Source organism: Oncorhynchus keta, chromosome 34 (genome assembly GCF_023373465.1).
Source record: "Oncorhynchus keta strain PuntledgeMale-10-30-2019 chromosome 34, Oket_V2, whole genome shotgun sequence".
NCBI lineage: Eukaryota > Metazoa > Chordata > Actinopteri > Salmoniformes > Salmonidae > Oncorhynchus > Oncorhynchus keta.
The window spans coordinates 34,215,957-34,242,808 of NC_068454.1; the positions used below are offsets into that span (position 1 = coordinate 34,215,957).

General features: G+C 41.6%; 1 protein-coding gene across 1 annotated transcript in view; it reads right to left on the bottom strand.

Annotated features, from left to right (window-relative positions):
- LOC118366991 (activin receptor type-2A-like) overlaps positions 1–26,852 on the bottom strand; it is a 47,707-nt gene that overhangs the window by 14,150 nt on the left and 6,705 nt on the right. Inside the window, exons 2-4 of the mRNA XM_035749901.2 lie at positions 13,182–13,404; positions 11,674–11,786; positions 7,543–7,697 (exon numbers count right to left, since the gene is read on the bottom strand). Coding sequence (XP_035605794.1) covers positions 7,543–7,697; positions 11,674–11,786; positions 13,182–13,404 — 491 coding nt within the window. The remainder of the gene's footprint in view (positions 1–7,542; positions 7,698–11,673; positions 11,787–13,181; positions 13,405–26,852) is intronic.

Consider the following 26,852-nt stretch of genomic DNA (forward strand, 5'->3'; position numbering starts at 1 on the left):
AATAATTATATTCCGGGAAATTACAACTCTAATGCTAAACATTTTCCCGTGGTGACCCGACTTCCTAGTTAATATTTACATGATTAGTTTAACCTTTCCAGGGCAGGCGTTCTGCTAGCGGAACCCCTCGACAACATTCCACTGAAAAGGCAGGGTGCGAAATTCCATATTTTTTTTTTTAAATATGTCACTTTCACACATTAATCTTTCTTGCGCAGGCGTTTCCAGCTAGCGGAACCCCTCAACAAAATTCAGCTGAAAAGGCAGCGTGCGAAATTCAAAAATATTTGTTAGAAATATGCAACTTTCACACATAAACCTTTTTGGGATAGAGGGCAGCATTTTCACTTTTGGATGAATAGCGTGCCCAGAGTGAACTGACTCCTACTCTTTCCCAGATGCTAATATATGCATATTATTATTAATAGTATTGGATAAAAAACACTCTGAAGTTTCTAAAACTGTGTGAATGATGTCTGTGAGTATAGCATGACTCATATGGCAGGGAAAAACCTGAGAAAGAATCCAACCAGGAAGTGGGAAATCTGAGGTTTGTAGTTTTTCAACTCAGCCCCCATTGAAGATACAGGGTGATATTAGTTATGTTTGACTTCCCAAGGCTTCCACTTGATGTCAACAGTATTTAGAAGCTGTTTTGAGGATTTTACTCTAAAGGAGGGGCTCATAAGGGCTCTTTGAGTGATTGGTCTGGCAGAGTGCCACAGCCTCGGTCTGGCGGGCTCACATGAAAGGTAGCTACGTTCCAATTCATTTGTACAGACAAAGGTTGTACAGACAAAGGAATTGTCCGGTTGGAACATTAATGAAGTTTTATGTTAAAAACATCATAAAGATTAATTCCATACTTAGTTTGGCATGTTTCTACGGGCTATAGCGGAACTTTTTGAACTTTTCGTTCGACGTTCGGCGCGACCTGAACACGCTTTTGGATTAGTTTACCAAACGCCCTAACAAAAGAAGATATTTGGACATAACTGATGGACATTATCGAACAAATCAAACATTTATGGTGGACCTGGGATTCCTGGGAGTGCATTCTGATGAAGATCATCAAAGGTAAGTGAATATTTAAAATGCTATTTCTGAGTAATGTTGACTACCCAATATGGCGGTATCTTTTTGGCTGCTTTGTTGTCTAAAGGCTGTACTCAGATTATTGCATGGTTTGCTTTCTCCGTAAAGTTTTTTTTTTCAATCTGACACAGTGGTTGCATTAAGGAGAAGTTTATCTAAATAACAGTTGTATCTTTATCAATGTTTATTATGAGTATTTCTGTACATTGATGTGGCTTTCTGCACAATCACTGCATGTTTTAGAACTACTGAACGTAACGTACCAATGTAAACTCAGATTTTTCATATAAATATGAACTTTATCAAACAAAACATACATGTATTGTGTAACATGAAGTCCTATGAGTGTCATCTGATGAAGATCATCAAAGGTTAGTGATTAATTTGATCTCTATTTCTGCTTTTTGTGACTCCTCTCTTTGGCTGGAAAAAATGGCTGTTTATTCTGTGGCTTGGTGGTGACATTGTGGCTGGATTAACGATAATTTTATTTTTAAAATGGTATAAAATACTTGTATGGTTGAGGAATTTTAATTATGAGATTTTTGTTGTTTTGAATTTGATGCCCTGCACTTTCCGCTGTTGCAGAACCCCAGTCCTAGACAGGTTAACAAGTCCAATACAGCAAATGAAAGATAAATATCTTGTTAATCTACCCATCTTGTCCAATTTCAAAAATGCTTTACAGCAAAAGCACAACATATGATTATGTTAGGTCATAGCCAAGTCAAAAAAACACAGCCATTTTCCCAGCCAAAGATAGGAGTCACAAAATGCAGAAATATAGATCAAATGAATCACTAACCTTTGATGATCTTCATCAGATGACACTCATAGGACATCATGTTACACAATACATGTATGTTTTGTTCGATAATGTGCATATTTATATCCAAATATCTCAGTTTACATTGGCACGTTACGTGCAGTAATGTTTTGATTCCAAAACATCCGGTGATTTTGCAGAAATACTCATAATAAACATTGATAAAAGATACAATTGTTATTCACAGAATTAAAGATAGACTTCTCCTTCATGCAACCGCTGTGTCAAATTTCCATTTTTTTTATTCGGAAAAAGCATAATCTGAGAACGGCGCTCAGAGCCCAATTCAGCCAGAGAGATATCCGCCATTTTGGAGTCAACAGAAGTTAGAAATAAAGATATAAATATTCACTTACCTTTGATGATCTTCATCAGAAGGCACTCCCAGGAATCCCAGTTTGACAATAAATGACTAATTTGTTCCATAAAGTCCATAATTTATGTCCAAATAGCCACTTGTTGTTAGCGTGTTCAGACCAGTAATCCATCTTCATGAGGCGCGAGCACTTCGTCCAGACAAAAACTCAAAAAGTTCCGTTACAGGTCGAAAGAAATAAGTCAAACGATGTATGGAATCAATCTTTAGGATGTTTTTAACATAAAACATCAATAATGTTCCAACCGGAGAATTCCTATGTCTGAAGAAAAGCACTGGAACAAGAGCTAACTCTGTCGGGAGCGTGCATCACGAGCCTGAGACACTCTGCAAGAGCCCCTCCTTTATAGTAGAATCCTCAAACCAGTTTCTAAAGACGGTTGACATCTAGTGGAAGCCGTAGGAAGTGCAACTTGACTCCATAGACACTGTGTATTCGGTAGGCCAAGCTTTGAAAAACTACAAACGTCAGATATCCCACTTCCTGGTTGGATTTTTCTCAGGTTTTCGCCTGCCATAAGAGTTCTGTTATACCCACAGACATCATTCAAACAGTTTTATAAACTTCATAGTGTTTTCTATCCAATACTAATAATAATATGCATATATTAGCATCTGGGACATAGTAGGAGGCAATTCACTCTGGGCACACTATTCATCCAAAAGTGAAAATGCTGCCCCCTATCCCAAAAAGGTTAATCGCGTAATAATTCAACCTAGATAATTGATTTGATAATATACAGTCTTCACATTTAATGATAGTCCAGACACAACAGGAGTTATGGTTAGTTTTAGGGTTATAGTTAGGTTTAGGGTTAAGGAATGGTTTTGAGGTTTGGGTTAGGGATAGGGATAGGGAAAATAGAATTTAGAATGGTTATAAATTGTGTCCCCGCAAGGTTAGTTAAACAAGACTGTGTGTGTGAGCATTCAGCTAGTCGATAGTGCACGCAATGCAGAGATTTAGTGTTAATCTTTACCATGGTTCTCCTTTGTCGCTGCTGTGCAATCGATGTGATATATGGTAATGGACCAGCATGCATAGTGTAAATGCATAGCTCAACTTGTTTGGGAAGAATGCATGGCATGAAAAGCACTTCATATGCAGCTATATATATATATATGACTCCTGCTTGGTGTAGATGGTCCAGTAGATAAGAGAGAGCTGCAGTATGGGTGTGGGAAGCCAGCATTAACGAACACATGGCTTGTTATTGATCAAATTCAGGCATGTCTCATTGACCTGCGTGCAGCAAGCCTTTTTATAACCGGGGGGGGTGTAGAGATGAAGAGAGCGGAGTGAGCGGGCAGAGGGAGAGAGTGAGGGAGGAAAGAAAAGAGAGCGAGAGCATGCATTATTAATCCAACCCTCCCCCTCTCCTCTCCGAACGAGCGAACGCTTTCCTGTACTCAGTGTTCTGTGCTGTGGTGCGGGTGATGATGAGTGGGCGAGGACCACACACACACACACACACACACTTTAAACCCCAATGATTATCAGGTACTGTACTTGCATAGAACGGCCAGGCCATACTGAGAAACATCACATCATAGGGATACACTGTACAACAGATACGCTGTACACTCATACCAAGATAGATAGTATCTCATGTACAGCATGTCCATCTGTGTCTTCTGACTATTATAAAAACCCATGAAGTGGACTTGGTGGTTCTAAAAGCAGCCTTGATGTTCCATTGTCAGAGAAGTCGGGCTCATTGTAAAGAGAGGTTGAGGGCCCCTCGCCCCAGGAAGCTCAGAAGGTGTCAATGTGACCTCTGACTTACGGAAATGGGCATAACTGTAAAGGACAACTCTGCCACTTTATAACCAGTTATTATGCTGTTAGTATACTGTATATGCATTACTATTTAATGCACATTTTGATGTTTTATAGTTTTTGTTAGTCATACTGCACGATTCCTATTTTTTGTCATTTTGAAGCTTCTGTACTGCCCTCGTCTACAGCATACTACGATTCCCAGGGTGCATTTTGTCACCCATGAAGCAATGCTCAGCTTAGTCAGCCACTTAGCTAGCTGGCTATCAAGCCCAGAAGAAAGTTTAGTCTAAATATATTGCTTATATCATAAATTATAAGTACATTTCACATTACTTTTGGGTTGAAAATATATTATAATGCATGCATAAATGCCGTGCTGAATATATGTCCATGTCATTGTCACCAAAAAACTGCAATATAATTGTATGTTGATTCTGACTAGCTAGCTACGCCCACCATAACACAGAGTAACTTCAACTAGTTAGAATGCAAGCTAGCCTGACTGCTGCATCCAAAATAACAGTTTAATCTTAATCTGTTAGCCCTAACGACGCTGGGCCAAATGTGTGCTGACCTATCATGGCTGGTTGTGATAGAGCCTGGAATCAAACCAGGGTCTGAAATGACGCCTCTAGCACTGAGATGCAGTGCCTTAGACCACTGCACCACTCGGGAGTGCAGCAAAGCTAGCTAGCTAAGTAGCTAAAGTGTTTTCTACGCTAACAGACAAATACAGCCTCAGTGACCAAGCTACCATCCAACACTGGAGCCCTATTGGAACTAATAAAAAGTATGACGTTTACAAGTAATTCAATTAGAACACATTTGGAAAGGGCTCAATGGCTGCTGAAGCTGCAATTTCAGTCGGTGATTGTGGGAATAGTTTTGTAGAATGGAATCATGGGAGTTTGAGTCTTGAACAACAGAAAAATATTGGAATAGGCTGACTATAAATACACTACATGACCCAAAGTATGTGGACACTTGCTTGTCAAACATTTAATTCCAAAATCATGAGCATTAATATGGAGTTGGTCCCCCTTTTGCTGCTATAACAGCCTCCACTCTTCTGGAAAGGCTTTCCACTAGATGTTGGAACATTGCTGCGAGGACTTGCTTCCATTCAGCCACGAGCATTAGTGAGGTCAGGCGCTGATGTTGGGCGATTGGTATGGTACTATACTGTAAAGAAAAAGCGTTATCCTTGTGTTCACTGGGCTCTGTGCAGGCCAGTAAAGTTCTTCGACATTGATCTCGACAAACCATTTCTGCATGGACCTCGCTTGTGCACGGGGGAATTGTCATGCTGAAACAGGAAATGACCTTCCCCAAACTTTACAGTGGGCACTATGCATTGCGGCAGGTAGCGTTCTCCTGGCATCCACCAAACCCAGATTTGTCCGTCGGCCTGCCAGATAGTGAAGCGTAATTCATTACTCCAGCGAACGCGTTTCTATTGCTTCAGAGTCCAATGGCGGTGAGCTTGGCATTGCGCATGGTGATCTTAGGCTGCTCTGCCATGGAAACCCATTTCATTAAGCTCCCGACGAACAGTTATTGTGCTGATGTTGCCTTCAGAGGCAGTTTGGAACTCGACAGTGAGTGTGGCAACCGAGGACACACGATTTGTATGCACTTTGAGCTTCAGCACTCGCCAGTCCCATTCTGTGAACTTGTGAGGCCTACCACTTTGCTGTTGAGTCGTTGTTGCTCCTAGACCTTTCCACTTCACAATAACAACACTTTCAGTTGATCGGGGCAGCTCGAGCAGGGCAGAAATTGACATCCTATGACAGTGCCATGTTGAAAGTCTCACTGAGCTCTACAGCAAGGCCCTGTACTGCCAATGTTTGTCTATTGAGATTGCATGGCGGTATGCTCGATTTATACACCTGGCAGCAACAGGTGTGGCTGAAATAGCCGAATCCACTAATTCGGAGGGGTGTCCACATACTTTTGTATATGTAGAGTATCATTCTTTTGGTTCTTGACCGTCTATTTAAAAATATTTACAGATGTTATTAGACAGACAACCAGAGCAAAATAGAGCAGGGAGTTCCAGTATGATCAGAAAACTACAGAAAATGACTGTCCATAACTTCTTGTATTAGTCAGCTCCTACTTGAAAACGTAACAGAGAAGCAATTTCCTGTTTTGCTAATCACTAAACAGTCATGAAAACATAAAATTACATCACTAAATACATCATAATAACAACCCACGTGTTAAAAGTGGCAGAGTTGTCCTTTAACTTGAGCCTGTTGCTGTTGCAGCTGTGGCACAGCCTCAGTCAAATCTGAAAGGACACATCGAACACAGCCAGCCACAACACTGCTGGGTAAATAAAGATGATAGCAGAACATAAAAAAACAGCATGGTTTCTCACATCCACTTCACAGCCCCCACTAACTCCAACATGAGCAGAATACAGTGGCCTACTTGAATGGCTTCACTGGCTTGATGCCAAAAAGCTGACTATGTGTGAAAGGTGTCCATACTTTTATGCATCCCTATCACACCCAAGAAGGTAGAGGTACTATACTGTAAAGAAAGAGCATCAACCTTTTTTCAGAAATCATTGTGTTCACTGATTTTGGATGCTAGTTGAGGCAATGGAAGACATTATAATAGACTTATGTTATTAGAATTCACTTCTTTGAGTGCGTCATGTACTAACATTTCTGCCAAACTGCCAAGTATTCGGAGCCTTAGCTTTGGCACAGCCAGGCTTTCATGGAGATTTCACATGATACTTTGTGAGCATTCGTGTGTGCGTGTGTGTCAATGGCAGATAGATCACGTAAACTTTCTGTCCCATCAAAGCAAGGGAACTACATTTCCTGAAAAGGTGTAATTTCTCAGAAAATTTTCCAAAAAAGGGATGGAGGGGGGAAAAAAAGAGAACATGAGCGCAGTTGCCAAATACAGACTCTCAGGCTACCAACAGCACAAGCTCAAGTACAAATACAACTCATAGCAACTGATCTGTGTCATACAGATGATTTGAAAGTCATAGTATTGCTCTCACAGACTTTAGTCATGATGGAGAAAAACGTTTATCAACAAAGTGGGCCACAGTCAAAACAAAGAGGTGTTGCGTCTACAGTGGTATATCTGTGGACACTTGGAATACCTTGCTTCCGCCATCCAGTCAACATAGATCAAATGCTAGCTACAGGGGAACTCAAATGAGAACAACTCTCATTGATATACAGTAGCTAGTCTATCAAATAGTCATTGCATAGCTAGCTACAGGGGAACTCAAATGAGAACAACTCTCATTGATATACAGTAGCTAGTCTATCAAATAGTCATTGCATAGCTAGCTACAGGGGAACTCAAATGAGAACAACTCTCATTGATATACAGTAGCTAGTCTATCAAATAGTCATTGCATAGCTAGCTACAACAGTTTTTGCAACTAAAGAGGGTTTTGTACATTAGTGCTGTGTATTTTCTTACCTGTGTGGGCACCAGGACTGGCGGGTATGCCAATTTGTGATTGCGGTACATCCAGAAGGAGAAGAGGATGATTGCAGTGAGGCCTATGATGGGCACCAACGAGTACATCAGGGTGGTAAAGAGAGGAGGCTTCGGCGTAACCGGGTTCGACGTTGCTATGGAGGGAAAGGGAGTGGGAAAGAGAGTGAAAGAAAGACAGAGAGAGTAAAATGAGATTGATCTAGATTACGCCTGGACAAAAGGACTATTGTAGGATGTACTCAAAATCAAGGAGAGCTGAAAGTGCATTTTGTTAATAACTTTTCCAAGAATGTGAAAAACGAAATGGGTTATGTGTTGCGGTCTCCGTGTTCATAATGTAGGGCTGATATGGGCTCAACTCTAGCTGGCTGATGTCATTTTTATAAAATGCATTTCTAGCTGGGTCTCTCTGGGGCTGGGAATCAGCCAAATCTATCTGGGCTTAGTGTCAATGAGTGTGACGGTTAAATCAAGAGGATATCTCGCTCTCAGTCACACACACATGCGCACACACACACACACACACACACACACACACACACACACACACACACACACACACACACACACACACACACACACACACACACACACACACACACACACACACACACACACACACACACTAGAGCTGGAATGATAAACTGACCAAACCGACCATTTATCGTGGACATAGTGCTGAAATTGTTCATTAAGATAAATATGTTTGAAATGAAATACGTTTGCTAATATGGGTGCTTGTTAATAGGACAATTGATAGCTACAACATTCAACGTAATAGTAGTAGTTTAAAGGGTAATGTAATAAAAAAAATAACTTTGGTGTACATCGTTATAAACTTAATGTTTCATTGTGATAATTCAGTCAATTTATCTTGATATGGGTTTTGTCCATATCGCCCAGCTCTAACACACACACACACACACACACACACACACACACACACACACACACACACACACACACACACACACACACACACACACACACACACACACACACACACACACACACACACACACACACACACACACACCGTTTTGTACTGCTATCCTTGTGGGGACCAAATAATTGATTCCCAGCCAAAATCCTATTTTCCCTAACCCCTAAAACTATACCTAACCCTTACTCCTAACCCTAACCCCTAACCTTAAGTCTAACCCTAATTGTAACCTAAACCTAAGTCTAAAATATAATTTTTCCTCGTGGGGACCGGCCAAATGTCCCCACTTGTCCGAATTATCCTTGCTTTACTATCCTTGTGAGGACTTCCGGTATTCACAAGAATAGTTAAACAAACACACACACACACACACGAAACCTGACCACAGAGAGCATACTCTGAAGTCCGATGATTTGATCCCTAACGATAGAGTAAAAACTAGCTTTAATCTTGTAGCCCTGTTAACTGTGGAGCCACAGGCTTGGTGATTGAGTGAGTTAGTGTATCTGTCTAAAGCCTGTTTGGTTCGCAGGCACCCATCCTGGCACAGTCCCTTTACAGGGCTTCATGAAAGAGAGATAAGATTTGATTGTGACTCGTTGCCAAAGCAGCAGCTCCAGTAATCTCAACACGGACTCGTTTCACCGCTGCGGTGGATACCCCTTCCCTCGCCTGCCAGCGTGACATCCAGTGTGTGTATGTGTGTATCGTTACTGCTCTATGTGGGGGACCTCAGCTGAACTGGCAACAGGCAGTAACATTGTGTGGTTAAAGAGGGGGCACTGATTGTGATGCTGCTGTTGCCTGCCTGCCACAACCCCCCCTTGCCATGCCCCTCCCCCTCTATACCCATTGCTCCCCTCCCCCTCTCCCAGCTCTCTGCCCAGTGCTCCACTTTAGCTGCAAGTGGGATAAGAACCCGGATTAGCCTCTTTGAGCTGAAAAACACATCAGACCCAAGCCCCCCCCCCGCCCACTCTCCAACATGCCTCCTCTTGCCTGCTGCGTGCTCCCTGCTCTCCACGCCCACACCTCGCCCCCAGGGCAATAGGATCACAAAACTGTACACGCCACTCAGGCATGGAGCCGCTCTGGTCAGAAGGTCAAGCTCTCTCCCGTTCTCTCCCTCTTTCTATTCACTCCTGCATGGTTCATCCCCAGAGAGGCCCTGTTGCTAGGTTAAAAAAAGCAGCTGTGAGCATGTGCAGAGCCTCATGCTCGATACGATAGTAAGGCTCCGACCGAGCTTTTAATTCCAAATATCCAGGGAATTCCACATCTAGTTAGTCACTGCTGCAAATACGTACGTGTTTAGTTGAATAAGCAGAGCGAAAAAGACATGCCTAATGTACTGTAGTAGAGCCCATCTCCCCACCCAAAGCTTTAATATACAGTCAGTGGCCAGTTTATTAGGTACTCCACCCCATTCATGAAAATGCACTGCTACTACCGACATTGAGTCACGTGGCCGTGGTTTGCTATATAAAGCAGGCAGACAGACATTGAGGCATTCAGCTACTGTTCGAATGGGCAAAATTAGTGACCTAAGCGACTTTGAGTGTGGTATGATAGTCGGTGCCAGGCGCGCCGGAGCCAGTATTTCAGAATACTTGATCCGGCGCACCTGCCAAAGCGGCCACCCTCCTGGGCTTTTCACGAAGAATGGAGTGACAAACAAAAACCATCCAGTCCGCAGCGGTCAGGTAGGCGAAAACAGCTCGTTGATGAGAGAGGTCGAAGAAGAATGGCATGAACCGTGCAAGCTAACAGGCGGGCCACAAACAGACAATTAATGGCACAGTACAACAGTGGTGTGCAGAACGGCATCTCAGAATGCACAACTCCTCGATCCTTGTCACAGATGGGCTATTGCAGCAGACACCAGGTTCCACTCCTGTCAGCTAAAACCAAGAAGAAGCGGCTCCAGTGGGCACCAAAACTGGACAATTGAGGATTGGAAAAACATGTTCCAACAAAGTCTGGTTCCTTTTGCGTCATGCTGATGGCAGAGTCAAGATTTGGGGTAAGCAGCATGAGTCCATATGGACCCATCCAGCCTGGTATCAATGGTACAGGCTGGTAACGGTGGTGTACTGGTGTGGGGAATGTTTTCCTGGCACATGTTAGGTCCCTTGACACCAATTGAGCAACTACTGAACGCCACAACCCAAAGAATTCAGGCTGTTCTGTAGTCCGACCCGGTACTAGATGGGTGTACCTAATAAAATGACCAGTGAGTGTATCTATTATATAACCTCTATCTGACTCCAATGCAAGAACACACAAATGTTTTCCCCATGAATTAATATGACTATTCTGAAAAAGGCAATTCTGTTCATTGTTGAGCAACAATAGCACAAGAGGAAAAGGAGTAACCCAACCACAACATTAAGGCATTTCTGATCACTGATTAGATTTTTCTTTGTACTCAACTGAGGATGTGGTAATAAAAAACATGTTTTGCCAGGACCAAGAAATTCCAGAACCAAGGAACATTAAGAGATTTCTGATTAGATGTTTCTATTCTGCATTCTTTGAGGATGTGCTCAGATTATTATATATCTTTTTTTTTTTTAAATCAACAATTACGGGAAGAATGTAGATTGATTTCCAGGAAGGATTGTTGCTTGGCAGAGCGAGCAGCACCAATGGAGGAAGCTGATGTCAGTGTGCCCAGACCCAGCTAGCTACACCTCCTCTGAGTCACTGCATTCTTCCTCCTGCTAAGAGGTTGTTTAGCAGTGAGGCCCGTTAGCTCAACGGGGATAAGGAGGACAGATCATCCCCTTTTAATCTTAAAGACACAGCAATCCCTGATGAATGACACACAGGAAGCCACACAGGATACGGTCAGACACACCATGGCACATGCCGGAGTTCACTGCACACTCACTGGAACTAGGAACACCACATCACGCTGCACACTTCCCGGAATATGGAGCAGATTTGACGAAGCAGAGCGGTTATGCAGAGCATCAGCGTTATGTAACGTGAGAGAATAAAGATGACTAACATATTGTGTTATTTATTTTGTTTCATGTGGTAACAAAAGTCAAAAGGTCACGCTTCGGACAAAGGCAAGGACGTCAGATTTGAGCATAACATATTTTTCAGTTGATATGGTGTTACTACATACAGAAACACAAGCATACGCACACACAACTTACTCTGAACAGCTTGTGTGTTGTCGGGGGTGTAGAATAACTTTTGGTTGCACATGTTTCCTTCACAGCAGCAGAAGAACACATCTGGACTTTCCTTCGTCTCCACACATTCAGTTCTGGAAAAGAGAGAGACAATGCTGTCATAACAATGTAGCAAAATGTTGGTCCCTTCAGGCTCCAATATCTTAGCAAACCTTCCCTTTTTCTAAAGTATTTTTGCAACTTATTTTGTTTCTTTAGGTTACAATTATATATCTAAGGAAAATATGATCTTTCGGAAACTGTCCTTGAGCTTTAGACTGGAGCTCTACAGGAATAGTAATGGATGTAAAAATATGATGTTGTAGTTCATGTTGCTGTAGGTACAGAAGGCTACTTCCTGCAAACAAGTATTTTTGTGTTTCACCTCGTACGTTTGGAACTCAGTCAAATCAACAAAAAACGAAGGGAAAAAAGAATGAATTCTATATTTAACTGGCAAACTGACATTCCATGGCAGTTAAACCATATCAAAGCTACACTCCGTTCTATAAACATCCTTGACTAGATAAACAAGCTGATTAACCCAAGCTGAAACAAAATGAGCAGTATTCACTCCAAACGATGTTTGAAAAAAACGTTTGGCTGTTGTTTACATGGAGAGTATACACGCGTTGGTATGTTGCCGCATGGCCGGAGCTACCTGTTGCTCTACATTGCTCTACATTGAGTAATCACATGGCAGCATGCCACACTTCAAAAACACATTGATTTGGTTACTGCAGATGGAAGGTAAACGGGTTCATCGGCATGCTAAGACAAGACCCGCCATGTAAATCGGCCTTTCTGGGCCTGGGTTCTCGCACGCTATGACAGAGAATGTTTCTGGCAACGCTAGTTGACATGCTGGATGGATAGCTGGGCAGATAACATCACAATTTGGTGGAATGGAGGGGGAGCAAAGCTTAACAGCAATAACATGTTTACACAAGTGAAGAGGTGCTAAAGTGTTACACTTAAACATCAGGTATATATATATATATATATATATATATATATATATATATATATATATATATATATATATATATATATAAAACTCTGAGTGAGGAAACATTTCATCCATCTCGATCTGTCTGTTCTGGCTCTCAGGGCAAATGTGCAATATGCAAACATCTAGGCCTAGATTGTTTTAAAAAAACACTGCAGATGTTAAATTACTTGAAGAAGCTCAATTGTTTATCGCAGTAGTGTAGCTGTTAGAACAAGTTGAGACTGCTAATGTTGACATTTTTTTAAAATGTCTAGCCTGCAAGGAACCACGTTCATGATGATTTTTCATCCTCCACATTCGACACCTTTCACATTATCTTCATGGGACGACCAAGTCCTCACACAGAATGGAGGTACTAGATAGGCCTATAAGAGTCGTCTTCACTGATTTATACTGATAACATTTTTCATCCATTGCAAAACACCAATGAGATGTTATCCATCCCACCCCCACAGAGCCCTGATGCAATAGGCCCTACCTGTCATAGCAGTTGGTATCATCCAGCCAGCAGCCCTGCTTGACGATATCTACGGTTCCCGACACATTCCTCCAGGTGGCAAAGCAGTGTCTCCGCTTGTCCTTCTCCCCGGCACACGTCTCGATGCCACTGCGGTTACCCCGGTTCTCCTGGATGGCAGCAGGGTTGGGGTTGTAGTTGTAGTGGACACACTCCTGCGTCTCTGACCGGCCCAGGATAGCCCCTGAGGAACAGAGAGATGGAGACACTAGATCAAAATACTTTTGAGGTGAAGGTCAAACAGCATTCCTGTTGTAAGGTGAATGTGTTAATAAATAATTTGGTTAGAATCGGTTGAAGGGCGTTCAAACACCAAACCACAGACATGAATGAATACATAAAAGAAGCCTACTGTGTCCTGCACATCAACATAGTTCATTTTGGGACAGCCCTGTCTACAGTGTAACATCATATGTCCTTTTAATCTACTACTAATCTATTGCTCTCGTGAAGCAATGCACGGATGAAGTAACTCTCCACTCACTGCAGGACAATTACAGGACGGAGGCATTAAAGGCCACTTCCAGGGCTGCAGTGATCACGAACAGAGCCATCTCTCATCAGCCAGCCTCCCTCCACAGTGTGAAGCCTTACCACAGGCCTGTAATTAACCAGTGATGATGACTCGAGTGCCTCTAGAAACTGACACACACAGTCTTCAAATTCTGTGTGGGAAAATCTCTGGCCTTGGCTGATTGTGATATGATTTGTTAATGATTATGTTTGATAGGTCCAGGAGGGTAATGGGATAGAATTCCCATTCAGAGAGAACAGTCTCGTTTTCAACCGAATCAGCAGGGTTGAAATAAGTCGAATGTCATTTACTGTACTGAATCACAACACATGACAATCATTTAGCCCACTGCACCCTCACCTGATCCATTTTGAGAAGTAACCTAGGCATGAAATCTTCTAGTCTGCAGCTAGTATGCTCTGAGCTATTGACAGTATGCTCCGAGGTGTACAAAGCACACTACACACAAGTCAATCAAACAATTGCCAATAATGTACTGTCACGCATAGTCAGGCTATCCTCGTTCACTGAGCCATAGACATGACAATGAACTCAAAATATAAACATGAACCTGCGAGGCGCCAGGCACCACAGGTTGATTCATCCCTGGATAAGATTTAGGGCCTACTGCTTAAGGAATGTATTCACTATATCATCTCAAACACCAAAAAGGCTAGACAAAAATCATTTATATTTTACGTATAATCCTTGAGACTTATCTAAACAACAGGAAAAAGGATTTTGAATTTAAAGTTCAAAACATTGCCTGAGAGTGCCATATGGTTTAAGAAACCACAACAATATGAGCTTGTGGTTATGGTTAACCCTGACAAAACCTCAAGTGGTAACAGTGACTGAAAACAAAAGGATATGGTGGGTGTGGTTTGACAATGGTGACACTTCTGCTTGTTAAGGCAGGGAAGAGAGGCTCTGACACAAACCAATGAACATGCAAAGGTCTTTCTCTCTCATCTCTACGTGTGCCAAATATAGGACAACTAACCGTTTAGAAAGCTTTCTATAAATAGGCTTGCCGGCTTGATTCAGCTCAGATAGGATAAAATGCTACTGTTTAGCCTACGTAATCTATTGTAAAGTCTATTCTTAACACATTTTGTCTTCGGGGTGTAAAAAGACACACACATCCTTAATTAAAAAGAAGAAATGCATAATTTAAAAAGTACAAAGAGATATTTTGAGAGTGAGACGGAAAGAAAGACAGAGAGAAAGGGACAGAGAATCAGAGAAAGGGACACAGCAAGAGACAGAAAAAGAGACATAGAAGAAAGAGCCTGAGAGTGAGAAGAAAGAAAGAAGTCACCTGCCACATGTTAGTAGAGCCAAGGGCCCCCTGAGACACAGAGGGGCTTCTCTTAGTCTCTTCATTCCGCTCATATCTAACAGGGCCAGGGACAAGGGAGTCGGGACCTACAGTGCCGTTTTGTTCTGACAATCAATTATGAGGGACAACTAAACATAGGATAGCTAAACATGGAATGCTCTGAGCCCAGGGGCCAGAGATCTGGAAACTGGTCAGGCAAGTTGAGTAAAAGAGACTGTTGGCGCAAGAGGTCGACCGATTAATCGGAATGGCCGATTTAATTAGGGCCGATCTTGCAACCTTACAGTTAACTAGTCCAACGCAATAACGACCTGCCTCTCTCTCGTTGCACTCCACAAGAAGACTGACTGCCTGTTACGCGAATGCAGTAAGCCAAGGTAAGTTGCTAGCTAGCATGAAACGTATCTTTTATAAAAAACAATCAATCATAATCACTAGTTAACTACACATGATTGATGATATTACTAGATGTTATCTAGTGTGTCCTGCGTTGCATATAATCTGACTGAGCATACAAGCATACAAGTATCTAAGTATCTGACTGAGCGGTGGTAGGCAGAAGCAGGTGCGTAAAGATTGTGTTTTGCCAGCAGCTCTTCGTTGTGCGTCAAGCATTGCGCTGTTTATGACTTCAAGCCTATCAATTCCCAAGATGAGGTTGGTGTAACCGAAGTGAAATGGCTAGCTAGTTAGCGCGCGCTAATAACGTTTCAAATTTCACTCGCTCTGAGCCTTGGGGTGGTTGTTTCCCTTGCTCTGCATGGGTAACGCTGCTTTGATGGTGGCTGTTGTCGTTGTGTTGCTGGTTCGAGCCCAGGGAGGAGCGAGGAGAGGGACGGAAGCTATACTGTTACACTGGCAATACTAAAGTGCCTATAAGAACATCCAATAGTCAAAGGTTAATGAAATACAAATGATATTGAGGGATATAGTTGTTACGCCTTGGTCTTAGTATTTTGTGTTTTCTTTAATTATTTGTTCAGGCCAGGGTGTAACATGGGTTTATTGTGTTGTCGTATTGGGGTTGTTGTAGGCATTGGGATTGTGGTTGATTAGGGGTGTGTCTAGTATAGGCTTGGCTGCCTGAGGCGGTTCTCAATCAGAGTCAGGTGATTCTTGTTGTCTCTGATTGGGAACCGTATTTAGGTAGCCGGGGTTTCACTGTGTATTTCGTGGGTGATTGTTCCTGGGTGATTGTTCACCAGATAGGCTAGGCTGTATTAGGTTTCCCGTTCCGTTTGTTGTTTTTTGTATTTATTTAGTTATTTCATGTATCGTCATTTGTTTCATTAAAGAACATGAGTAACAACCACGCTGCATTTCGGTCCGACTCTCTTTCGACGAACGAACGCCGTTAAAATAGTCCTATAATTCCTATAATATTTACAACCTAAAACATCTTACCTGGGAATATTGAAGACTCATGTTAAAAGGAACCACCAGCTTTCATATGTTCTCATGTTCTGAGCAAGGAACTTAAACGTTAGCTTTCTTACATGGCACATATTGCACTTTTACTTTCTTCTCCAACACTTTGTTTTTGCATTATTTACTTGAGGCTAAATTGATTTTATTGATGTATTAAAGTAAGTTAAAATAAGTGTTCATTCAGTATTGTTGTAATTGTCATTATTACAAAGCATTTTTTTTTTAAACAATCGGTCGATTAATCGGTATCGGCTTTTTTGGTCCTCCAATAATCGGTATAGGCGGTGAAAAATTATAATCGGTCAATCCTCTAGTTAGCGCCAAGGAAGAAACAAGCCCGGGGATGAGTTGGAGTGCCACAATTTCTTGTGCTGAACAAGCTGGACTGGGCATACAGTACAGACACCATTTACTATAGGCTACCTCTGTAGGGTCACAGTTTGACCATGTGTTTACAGTCTGTTCACTAATGATCCTGACAATGGGACATCTTCGACACTTATTCCCAAACATTTCTTCACATTTTTTTTTTGCCTCAACCAATTGATGAGAATGACATCCTCACAGAGATCAGCACTGCTATGGGGAAGAAGATAGCATCTGACTTAGGGATGGGTGCGGTTAGTAGAATATCCGGATATCGGAACAGACGTTCAGTATTCGAACACTTGTGAGAGTATTCATTTTATATATATATATATTTTTTAAACATGAACATCTTTGTCCAAATTAAATTATCCATGATACATCGTTAGACACAAAGATATACATGACATTTGACATGCTTAAATTAAAATGGGCAGAGCAGTCCAAAATGTAATTTCCTTTTTTTTTTATATATATTATTTCCACACTATGAGGTTGGAATAATACTGTGAAAAAGTTATGATAATGTACATTTAGTGTAAGAGCTGTTTGAAAATGTCTGCTTGTTTGGCTGGATGGGATTTTTGGACCACCTGGTGATTTCACTAGATAAGTTCACTAGATAAGTTAATAGACCAATAACAAATAGTTTGCCCTCCTCTCTGCCAAAAACAGCTAGTTTGCAGATTACACATTTGAGACAGGCCTCTGTCTCAAACCACCCCTAGCAAAATTCTTGCATGAGAAATTGCATTTAGCTAAGAAGCTATTTAAAAAAAAACATTTACCATTTTAATTGAAAACAATTACAGTAAAGTACTTAATTGTTATCCAGAAAACATTTGATATTGAGATAAACATGACTGCATTGGACCTTTTAATAAAACAACAAACTTGCATTTGAATGTAGCGTTTTGAATGTAGTGTTTAGCTATGTAGCCTACGGTGCATTGAGCTACTGCTGCTTCAGACATTATGTGGCTTTGATATTGTTTTCAGATTGTTTTCAAACGCATACAGTAAATGTAGCCTACAGTTCTGGGGATGGACAAAGTGATTTGTTTGATTTTTCAAGCAAATTTTCTCTCATGGGCTATAGGTTATGGGTTGCATTTTATATAAAAAGGCATTTTACTATCATACTGCATGTAGCCCTCCAGTCAGCCCTGACAACAGTATGCTATTTTCCCCACCTCAGCGATTAGCCTACAGGCGTACACCAACGGAAGGTCCACATGACCTGACACAGATCAATACAAAACACTCATCAAAAAATGTTGAAACAGAATCAGTTTTGTGATGGCAAACATCAGACTTCTCTTTCACTGTTGCTGTTAGCCTAGGCTACTGTTATAGCGGTAGAGCACCCTGTGGCATTTGTCTTTTTTGTGTGACTATCTTCCCCCCACCAAAATAATTATATCATTCATTTCAAATGCCCATCCCTAACTGACTATATGCATTCCAAAATAGCCCACATGAAGACATTTTGCTTACATTGAACACATCAAATTCATTACTGTCATGGCCCTAGTCCAAGAAGAGACCCATTTTCCTAATTCATATTCATAAAAGTGTAAACAATACAATAATAACAGCATAATGCCTCTTTAAAAAACCAATGGTGCTGTGGTGTGTCTGGCTGGATGGATGAAGAAAATTATTTTGGGGGGGAATTAATTTGCTAATTGCCCCTCGTGGGGATAAATCCAGGGGATTAGTTCCGGAGACACAAATCGCCATTATCAGGATTACAGGGAATCTGCCGGAATTACTGTCACATCCACGCCTGGTGGAGGAGGAGGAAGGCACAGCCGAAGATGCACATAATTCGTCGAAGCCCCAATACCATGATTACAGATCTGGGCCAGCACAAATCACAAAAGGGCCCTGTTCAAAAGTCAGTTTGTTTATTGACTACTGGGGGATAGTTGGATTGGGCAGGACCTTTGACAATCTTGTATGGACGGAGAGCCAACACATAAACATCATTCCATCTTGACCATCTCAAATAGGCTTGACTAGACTCACTCTAGACAACCCCTAGCCTAAACCTTCTTCCATCATAGGAGCTTCTGTATCCACTATACTCCTCAAAATATTTGGCCCTCATCACAAGCAGCAGGTTTACTAGGGGTTAATCCATTGGTCCAAACAGGGAGTCGACAGAATATCTAAATAATCTTTCAAAACCCTAATTGAAAACTACAGCAATGCAATTGGAATGCCCAAGTGCCGGTTCTAAACAACTGAAGAGCCATACTGTAGGCATTTTCCTCAGATTTGGTGGCACAACCGAGATGGCTTAAAAAAAACTTTGCCAGCTCATCAAGTCTGTGGCAGACTCCTCTGATTATCTTGTCCATTCCAGCGCAGGCTGGGCAACCCAGATTAAGTGGGAGGGGGATGTGATTTGAAATTATGCCAAAGGGGGGAGGAAAGGTACTTTCTCTTGTGCTCCATCTCCACAGGGTGTAACAGGCACTCTACTCCTCCCATGGACGTGAAACAAGTGCAGTTATAAATATAGCTTGTATTTATAGATCCACACATACAATCAACTACTGATATCAAAATAGATGACTCATCTTATTTTGACCTTTATTTTTACTAGGCAAGTCGGTTAAGAACAAATTCTTATTTACAATGATGGCCTAGGAACAGTAGCTTAACTGCCCTGTTCAGGGGTAGAACAGCAGATTTTTACCATGTCAGCTCTGGGATTCGATTTCACAACCTTTCGGTTACTGGCCCAATGCTCTAAACACTAGGATATCAGCCGCCCCATCTTATTGCTTTGATAACCTCATCAACTATAACATTTGGCCTAGGCTATGTTGGTTGTTCCACAAAATCAGTGCCTTTTGAGTCCCCTAACAGAAATTGTGCAACATCAATATTGAATTTTAACAGCATTTTAAACAGTGTTTCCCCTATATGCATTTAGCAGCAGCGCACCGCTGCTTCTAAATCGGGTGTGCCACGGCAAAAAAACATAATTACAAAAAATTAAGAAAATAATAATGGAGACATTTTTTGGTGGGGGTGTGGTAAAACGTTTTCTATTTAAACTTAAACACCTAAATCCAGATATGAAGAATGTAGAAAAAGGAGCAGTCTATTTTTAAAGAAGATAATCTTTGAGAATTAACAATCACCAAAATAAAAACGGTATAGTCAGTATAGTTAGAATCAGAAATTCAAAAAATTGAATGTTATGGGGCCCCCACTGATTTTGTTATAATGTTTGAGTCACTCAGATAGCATTGGAACAAGGCATAACCCATGGTAAAATGTGTATAATTTCATTAAATTAGCATTAAAACAGCAAATTGTCTCTCAGCCCCATGGTGTAGAATTGCAAAACATTCGCTTTGAAGGTGCAATTATTTTCTCAACCCCATGACAAAAGGTGTGGAATTACAGGAAACTAGCTTTAAAAAGGTACATTATGCAGAAATTGCTCAGCCATTTCCTGGTTGCAAAAAATTAGTCTAATTTCAGTTTGTGACAAAACAAGGAGTCATTGTGTAGAGCAGGTATTCCCAAACTGGGGTAAGCGCAATTTTTTCTCCTTCACATTTTCAAACAGTCCATTTATATTTTCCAATGGAGCTATACATTTGGATGAGTTTTTTCTCTCGTCCGAGTAGCATCATTTCACTGCCAAAAATAAAATTAAACCATCTAGTGTTCAGCGAAATAATAACAACACAATGTCAAATACAGGTATCCTAGTCAAATAAATAACATCCAATCACATTAACCATTACTCTCTCGTGGGAATTCCCCTAACGGTCCGTATGCAGCCAAGCGTAGCTGCTGCTCATGTTGGTATCTGTACTGATGGTGCAAAAGCCATGACAGGGAGACATAGTGGAGTGGTAACGCGCGTGCAAGAAGTTTCTCCCATGCCACTTGGGTACACTGCAGCATCCACCGAGAGGCTCTTGCTGCCAAGGGAATGCATGACAGCTTGAAAGACGTTTTGGACACTACAGTGAAAATGGTTAACTTTGTTAAAGCAAGGCCCCTGAACTCTCTGGTATTTTCTGCACTATGCAAATGATACGGACAGCGACCATGTAACGCTTTTACAACATACAAAGCAAGTTCCTTATTTTCTGTATATCGTGCATAATGCATTTACAGTTTTATTCAAATGTTTTCAAGTTCTGGTGACAAATAATGCATTCTGATTATTGCATTGATTGTAATGGACACCTATGATGTGTGTAAAATACTTTTTTGAAGGTTGTACTGATTATAATGAGCTACTGCTAAGCTATTTGCCAGCTGTGTATGTGTGGTGCCATGTTTGTTGACATTATACAATGAATTCTAGGTGTTACGTAAACCTCTGTCAGAACAAATATGTTATAATGAGGTGAAGGAATGGTTCACTCATCTTTAGGGTAAACTTCTGGAAGTGAATGAAGGGAAGTGAATGATCGTAGACGACACACCCCCTTCAACATGCATACCATAAACAGATAAAAGTCATCTTGTCTACTCTCATCTTTGGTTGATGCGAAGAAAAAAAAAACATGGTGGCGCGCACAAACTACCCCATCGTCGGATTACTTTCGATTTCTAGAAAGTGTTTTACTCAATTATTTCGATCAATGGTGAGCTCACCCGTTATGTGATTCATTATAAATCGTAATTGCTATTAGCTAATTCATATTTTAGTTTCTGTCAGCCGAGAATTAAAATATGGCCACTTGTGTTACGTCAATCTTTCCTCAGTTAGTGTTAGGACAAATGTAACATTTTCCGGTTTGGATGATTGTGTTTGGATGACAGCTACTTCTCTGAACATTGTATCCAAAATAAACTGGTCACATTCTGGACATAACTATGTAAGGACTGTCTGTGTTTGTGCAAAATGTTTCTGTGATAAAAACAATGTGGCCAGCTCAAATGCTGATTGTTGCGTCAATCGACACTGGACATTCTAAATAATCACACCAGTTTGAGCATACGCAGCAGGAGCAGGGACCACTGTAGAATGATCACACCCATTTGTTGGGTGAAAAGGTTAATAGGCACTATTTATAGTATTTTTTAAATTTAACTTCTTGAGATGGGAAAACATGTTTTTTTGTATTTTTATTAAGTTTAACGTGCTCTTTGACAGAATGTTAAAATTAGGTGAAATCTAAAGTTGTTTTTCTACAGATCTCAAAAGGGACCGAAATGGTGGAACGACCCGTGACCCCACTGGAGTGAGAATCCTAGTACTCCTTGGTAGAGTACTAACAGTTCAGGAACCCAAACAAGTAGGCTACATGGAAGTCTGTGTAGTACTTGTGCATTCTTTCTTCACCCTAGTAAAGTTTCAATTAATATCATGGCATTTGCATGAAAAGCACTCACCTCATTTCTGAACATTTAGGCCTAATTGTTACTCCTGGGAACAAACAAGGGGCCAAATAGTTGATCAAAGTATACTGTAACAAAACAGGACTGTTTTCAGGTTTCCCCCTGATTTCTTTTAGAGGCCACAACATCACATTTGTTTGCAGTTGGAGTGATAAGCAGCAAACTGGTGCTGAGACCAATGAGGGTGCCGGAGCTGGACAGACATTCCAGCCAGGATTAAGGGATCTGACTTCATCACTGTGTTTAGCTGTTTTACAGTATGAATGAATGGGCCTGCAGTCTGCAGTCTTTGTGTCTGATGAACAACATTAGGACAACATGGGGTTTAGAACGGGCCATTTGTTTTCAGAGAGGGGGGGATCTTTTCCGTCTATTCAAGTTTGACAATTTCTTTGTCTTTCTGTGTATATTCTGTGGCTCCGCATTTCCAGGATATGCAGTTGTGTGTGTGTCTCTTTGTCTCTGTGTGTGTATTATTGTGCTTGGTTTTGGAGGCCTTTCAAAACAGCACCCTGTTGTTATTAAAGGGGTCCCAGACTTTACACACACAGGGCGGGATGCCAAAGTCTGACAGCTGATTATGGGGGGTTTGGGGTAAGTACCCCTTTGACACTTTCATACCTGTTGGTGGGCTAATTACTAGCATAATGATTGACTGTAATTGCTACTCCAGTGCAGTCCATAGAGTTAAGTGCCCTAAAGTTAAGTTTGAGTCACATCAAACTCCCTCTTGTGAAATGAGCCTGGAATGCCAAACCATAAAGCACTTCTCCATAGAAACACAGGAAAGTTTTCTCCAACTGTTGTGTTACATTTGGTCCCAGTGTGTGCCATGGGTGGATGCAGGTTGAGTCTGATGAGTGCTTTAAATTCCATGCTCCTTTGGGCCTTATTCTAAGTACAGATGAGAACAGAATGTTCTCTCTGACAGGAGGAACAACAGGAGCATGGAGGAGCAAACCATGGGGAAACAAGGCATTTGTATGATTTCCAAATCATTTGCCCTTTTAAAGTGAACAATTTTGACTTCACCGTTACAACTGTTGAATGTAAATAATTAATTCAAGCACAGTGCTATGGCCTGCAACACCATCTTGGTTTCTGTAATCCACCTCAGTGAGCACGGCAAGATAATAAAAAAGTCAGATAATCCAATTTGAGGTCAAAGTATTTATCCGGTTATGGAACCTGTGTTAAAAGAAAGGTCAACAAACCAGTTGTAGAAAAGTCATCCATGCACCTTTTTCATTTGTGAAATCCGCAGTCGATTGCATCGAGCGAGTGCTGTCCCACAGAGCACACTGTAAGAGTTCTGATAATGATCTGAAGAAACAACAAACAAACCGGTCCCGTACCGCTGTCTGCTATTTGTTATGGCAACTCTTTAGCATGCTACGAGTGGGATGGTGGTTCGTTTTGTTGACTGAGAGGCCAGGTCTTTTGTCGGACAAGCGTCCCTTTTGTAGATCACTACCTGATATACGGGGGGAATTTTTTGGAGTTTTAAAACTCTTGAGAAAAGGGAGAGAGCAAACAAACCCCAGGAAACGATCTAACCGCAAGATGGAGGCTCTATGGTGGTATATGTGATACGGAGGCAGACAAACTTCCATCAGAGAGCCATTAATGAATCATGTTGAGGCAGGTCACATAGAGAGATTATATTTGGATAGCGAGCACATGGGGGTGGAAAGACCTTTCTGTAATTATGGTGAGGTACAGTGCAGTACACAGAGTTACACCTGACAGTAAAGGGTAGAAAGATGCGGGAGATCAACCTAATATCACCCTACAGAGGGGGACACTAAAGGGAGACGGACAAATATGGTATGTGTAAGGTTGCAAAATTCCGGTAACTTTCCAGAAATCCTGTTTAGAGAATTCCAGTTTTCCTGTTTATGCCATCCCAATTCGGGGAATTATCCAGCCAGGATTTCTGTAAAACCTGGGAACTTGGGGAAAGTTACCATACTTTTTCAACCCTAGGTATGTCGCTGGTTTTATGCCCAGAATCTTTGTGAAGACCATTTTCTACTGTAGCTTAAGGAGGCCTTAGCTTGTTTCTACTGCAACTAGTCTCTAACATAGCTCGTCTCTACTGTAGCTTGTTTCTGGCTGGTGAACTTTGTTTGATCATTAGCTTGGAGGCAACAATAAATGGAATGGGGTGCTGCTCCAGTCCCCTGCTCAGGATTCAAGGTTAGGCCGTCACAATGAGGGGCGTTGCTGCCTAATGTGACCAGAGAACCTTTGGTAATGAGCAGTACACATTCTAACTGCGCTCTTTTGAGGGGCCCCTCTTGTAAGAGCCACTAAGGGTAGACTAATGCGATAATTGTAGTCGAAGAGAGGAACTGCTTAAAATTCAAGATAGAGGAGAGGGCGGGATTTTGGGGCTTTTGTTGTACAATACAGAATCAAATTTACATATGAAACAGTGGAGGCCTATGAGTGAAATGGACCTTTTCTGCATAGAAAAAAACGCTGGTCACAGCACTTCAGAATATAACAACCAGTTCAATTTCTATGCCTGTTGCTTGGTTGTTAGCCCAATGGTGCATAGCGTTTGGTTGGGTAAGCCTAAATGTGTTGAAAAGTCTGCTAGGTCTAGGTCTACATCAGGAGAACAAAGGGGATAACAACTTATCTATGACAAAACATAGCCAACCCCTTAAATGCCAATTGTGTTTTTACCAAATATTAACAACAACCTATTTGTTGTACAACTGACAGATAAGAACATATGTTGAGCCCCAAAGGGAAACAACACACCCTAATCCCCTATAGACTACAATGTACATATCACCCTAATCGATATATAGTGCACTACTTTTGACCTGGTCAAAAGGTCACATTTGGAGTAGGGATACGGTTCCATATGGGACGCAGACTGGCTCCCCATCCAGAGCCAGCTGTGTGTGACTGGGCCCCATTGGCCTTAGTCTGACATGCCTATGGGCAAAGCAGGTAATGCCCATAAACATGGCCTTTCTGGCAAACCTTTGAACACGCATTATGACTTAACACACCATAGTCTAGTTGGTGTATTTCATGATGTGTGTGTGTGAGTGTGTGAGAGAGACGTAGGCCTATATATATAAGCCTATATAAAGAAAGAGAGCAAGAGAAAGAAAGAGAAAGTGAGAAAGCATGTGTGCGTGCACTCCCTTACTACTTTTTAACAAAACAATTAATTCTGGACTTAATTCTGAGAAACTGGCAAATTAAGACATAATTCAACAGACAAGAGAGTTTCTTTGAAAGTGTGACAACAACCCAGCAGACTTTCTTTTCCTTCCCTCCAATCAAATGTACAACTAGTTTAAAAGATACAGGGGCAGTGTAATTAACCGTTCTCCAGGCACTCATCCAGTTATGGTATCCTTTGCACAAGCAATCTGCCCATGCCACAACCTTTGCATGGGGCCTTTCCTATCAACAGGCCACCAAAATTCCAAACCGCTAGCATTATACTTAAGGGATGTGATCAGTAGGACACAGTGTTGTGAAGTGTTCAGACAGGAATAGGCCTATATTATGTCAGCTGCTCTATTCGTGATATTTCTATCTGCAACCTGCAGAACATTACGACCCAGGCAATCGAGCAATGAAACTTACCACTTCCTCAAAATAACATCAACATAGCTCCGCCATGACGGTGTGCCAGGTGCGGATCAAGTAGCATTGAGGTGAGGTGTTTGTGTCACTGACATTTACCCTCTGTTGAGGTCAAAGTCCTGCTTGGGGGAAACCCATTCAGGTAAAGCGAGTAGATTGCTTTAGTTCAATCTCATCTGTTATGCGGCCTAGCTAGGCCCTGTTTACTATGCACTGACTGCACTCTGCCTAATGCTAAGGAAATTAAGCTTTGTCTCAGGAGATGAAATGAAGCTTTGACTCAGGAGATGACTTGAGTCTTTGCCCCCCACCTCTCCTTGCTCTGTGCAAAGGAGCTTTTGTGGAGTGCAGAGTGTTAAGGACATATGTCTCTCAGGGCAGATGCCAGCAGCATTTGCCTTGTTTCAAACAAAACCGCCACACACACACACACACACATACACACACACACACACGGAGTGCCAACAAGGAATATCTAAAAACATATTTTTTGTCAAACTAACTGCTTTCTTTGGGATGTAACGGAAGAAAAAAAGTATCTGTGTTATTGTTCAGTTAAAGAAAACAAAAGTGAAATCGACTGTACAATATATCATTATATAGGCCTTTGCATAATGATAGGCCAATAACATGCCATACAGTAGCTATGCATGAACGTATAGGTAACTGCCAAAATCAATTAAACACCAACAGACAGTGTCTTAACAGGGCGATCGGCCACCACGAGCCACCAGAATAACTTCAATGCGCCTTGGCATAAATTCTACAAGTGTCTGGAACTCTATTGGAGGGATGCAACACCTTTCTTTCATGAGAAATTCAATTATTTGGTGTTTTGCTGATGGTGGTGGAAGACGCTGTTTCAGGTGCCGCTCCAGAATCTCCCATAAGTGTTCAATTAGGTTGAGATCACACCCTTTAAACCCCCTATGATCCTTTGAGAGTCACTGAGAGCCCTCTTTCAAAGTCACTGAGATCT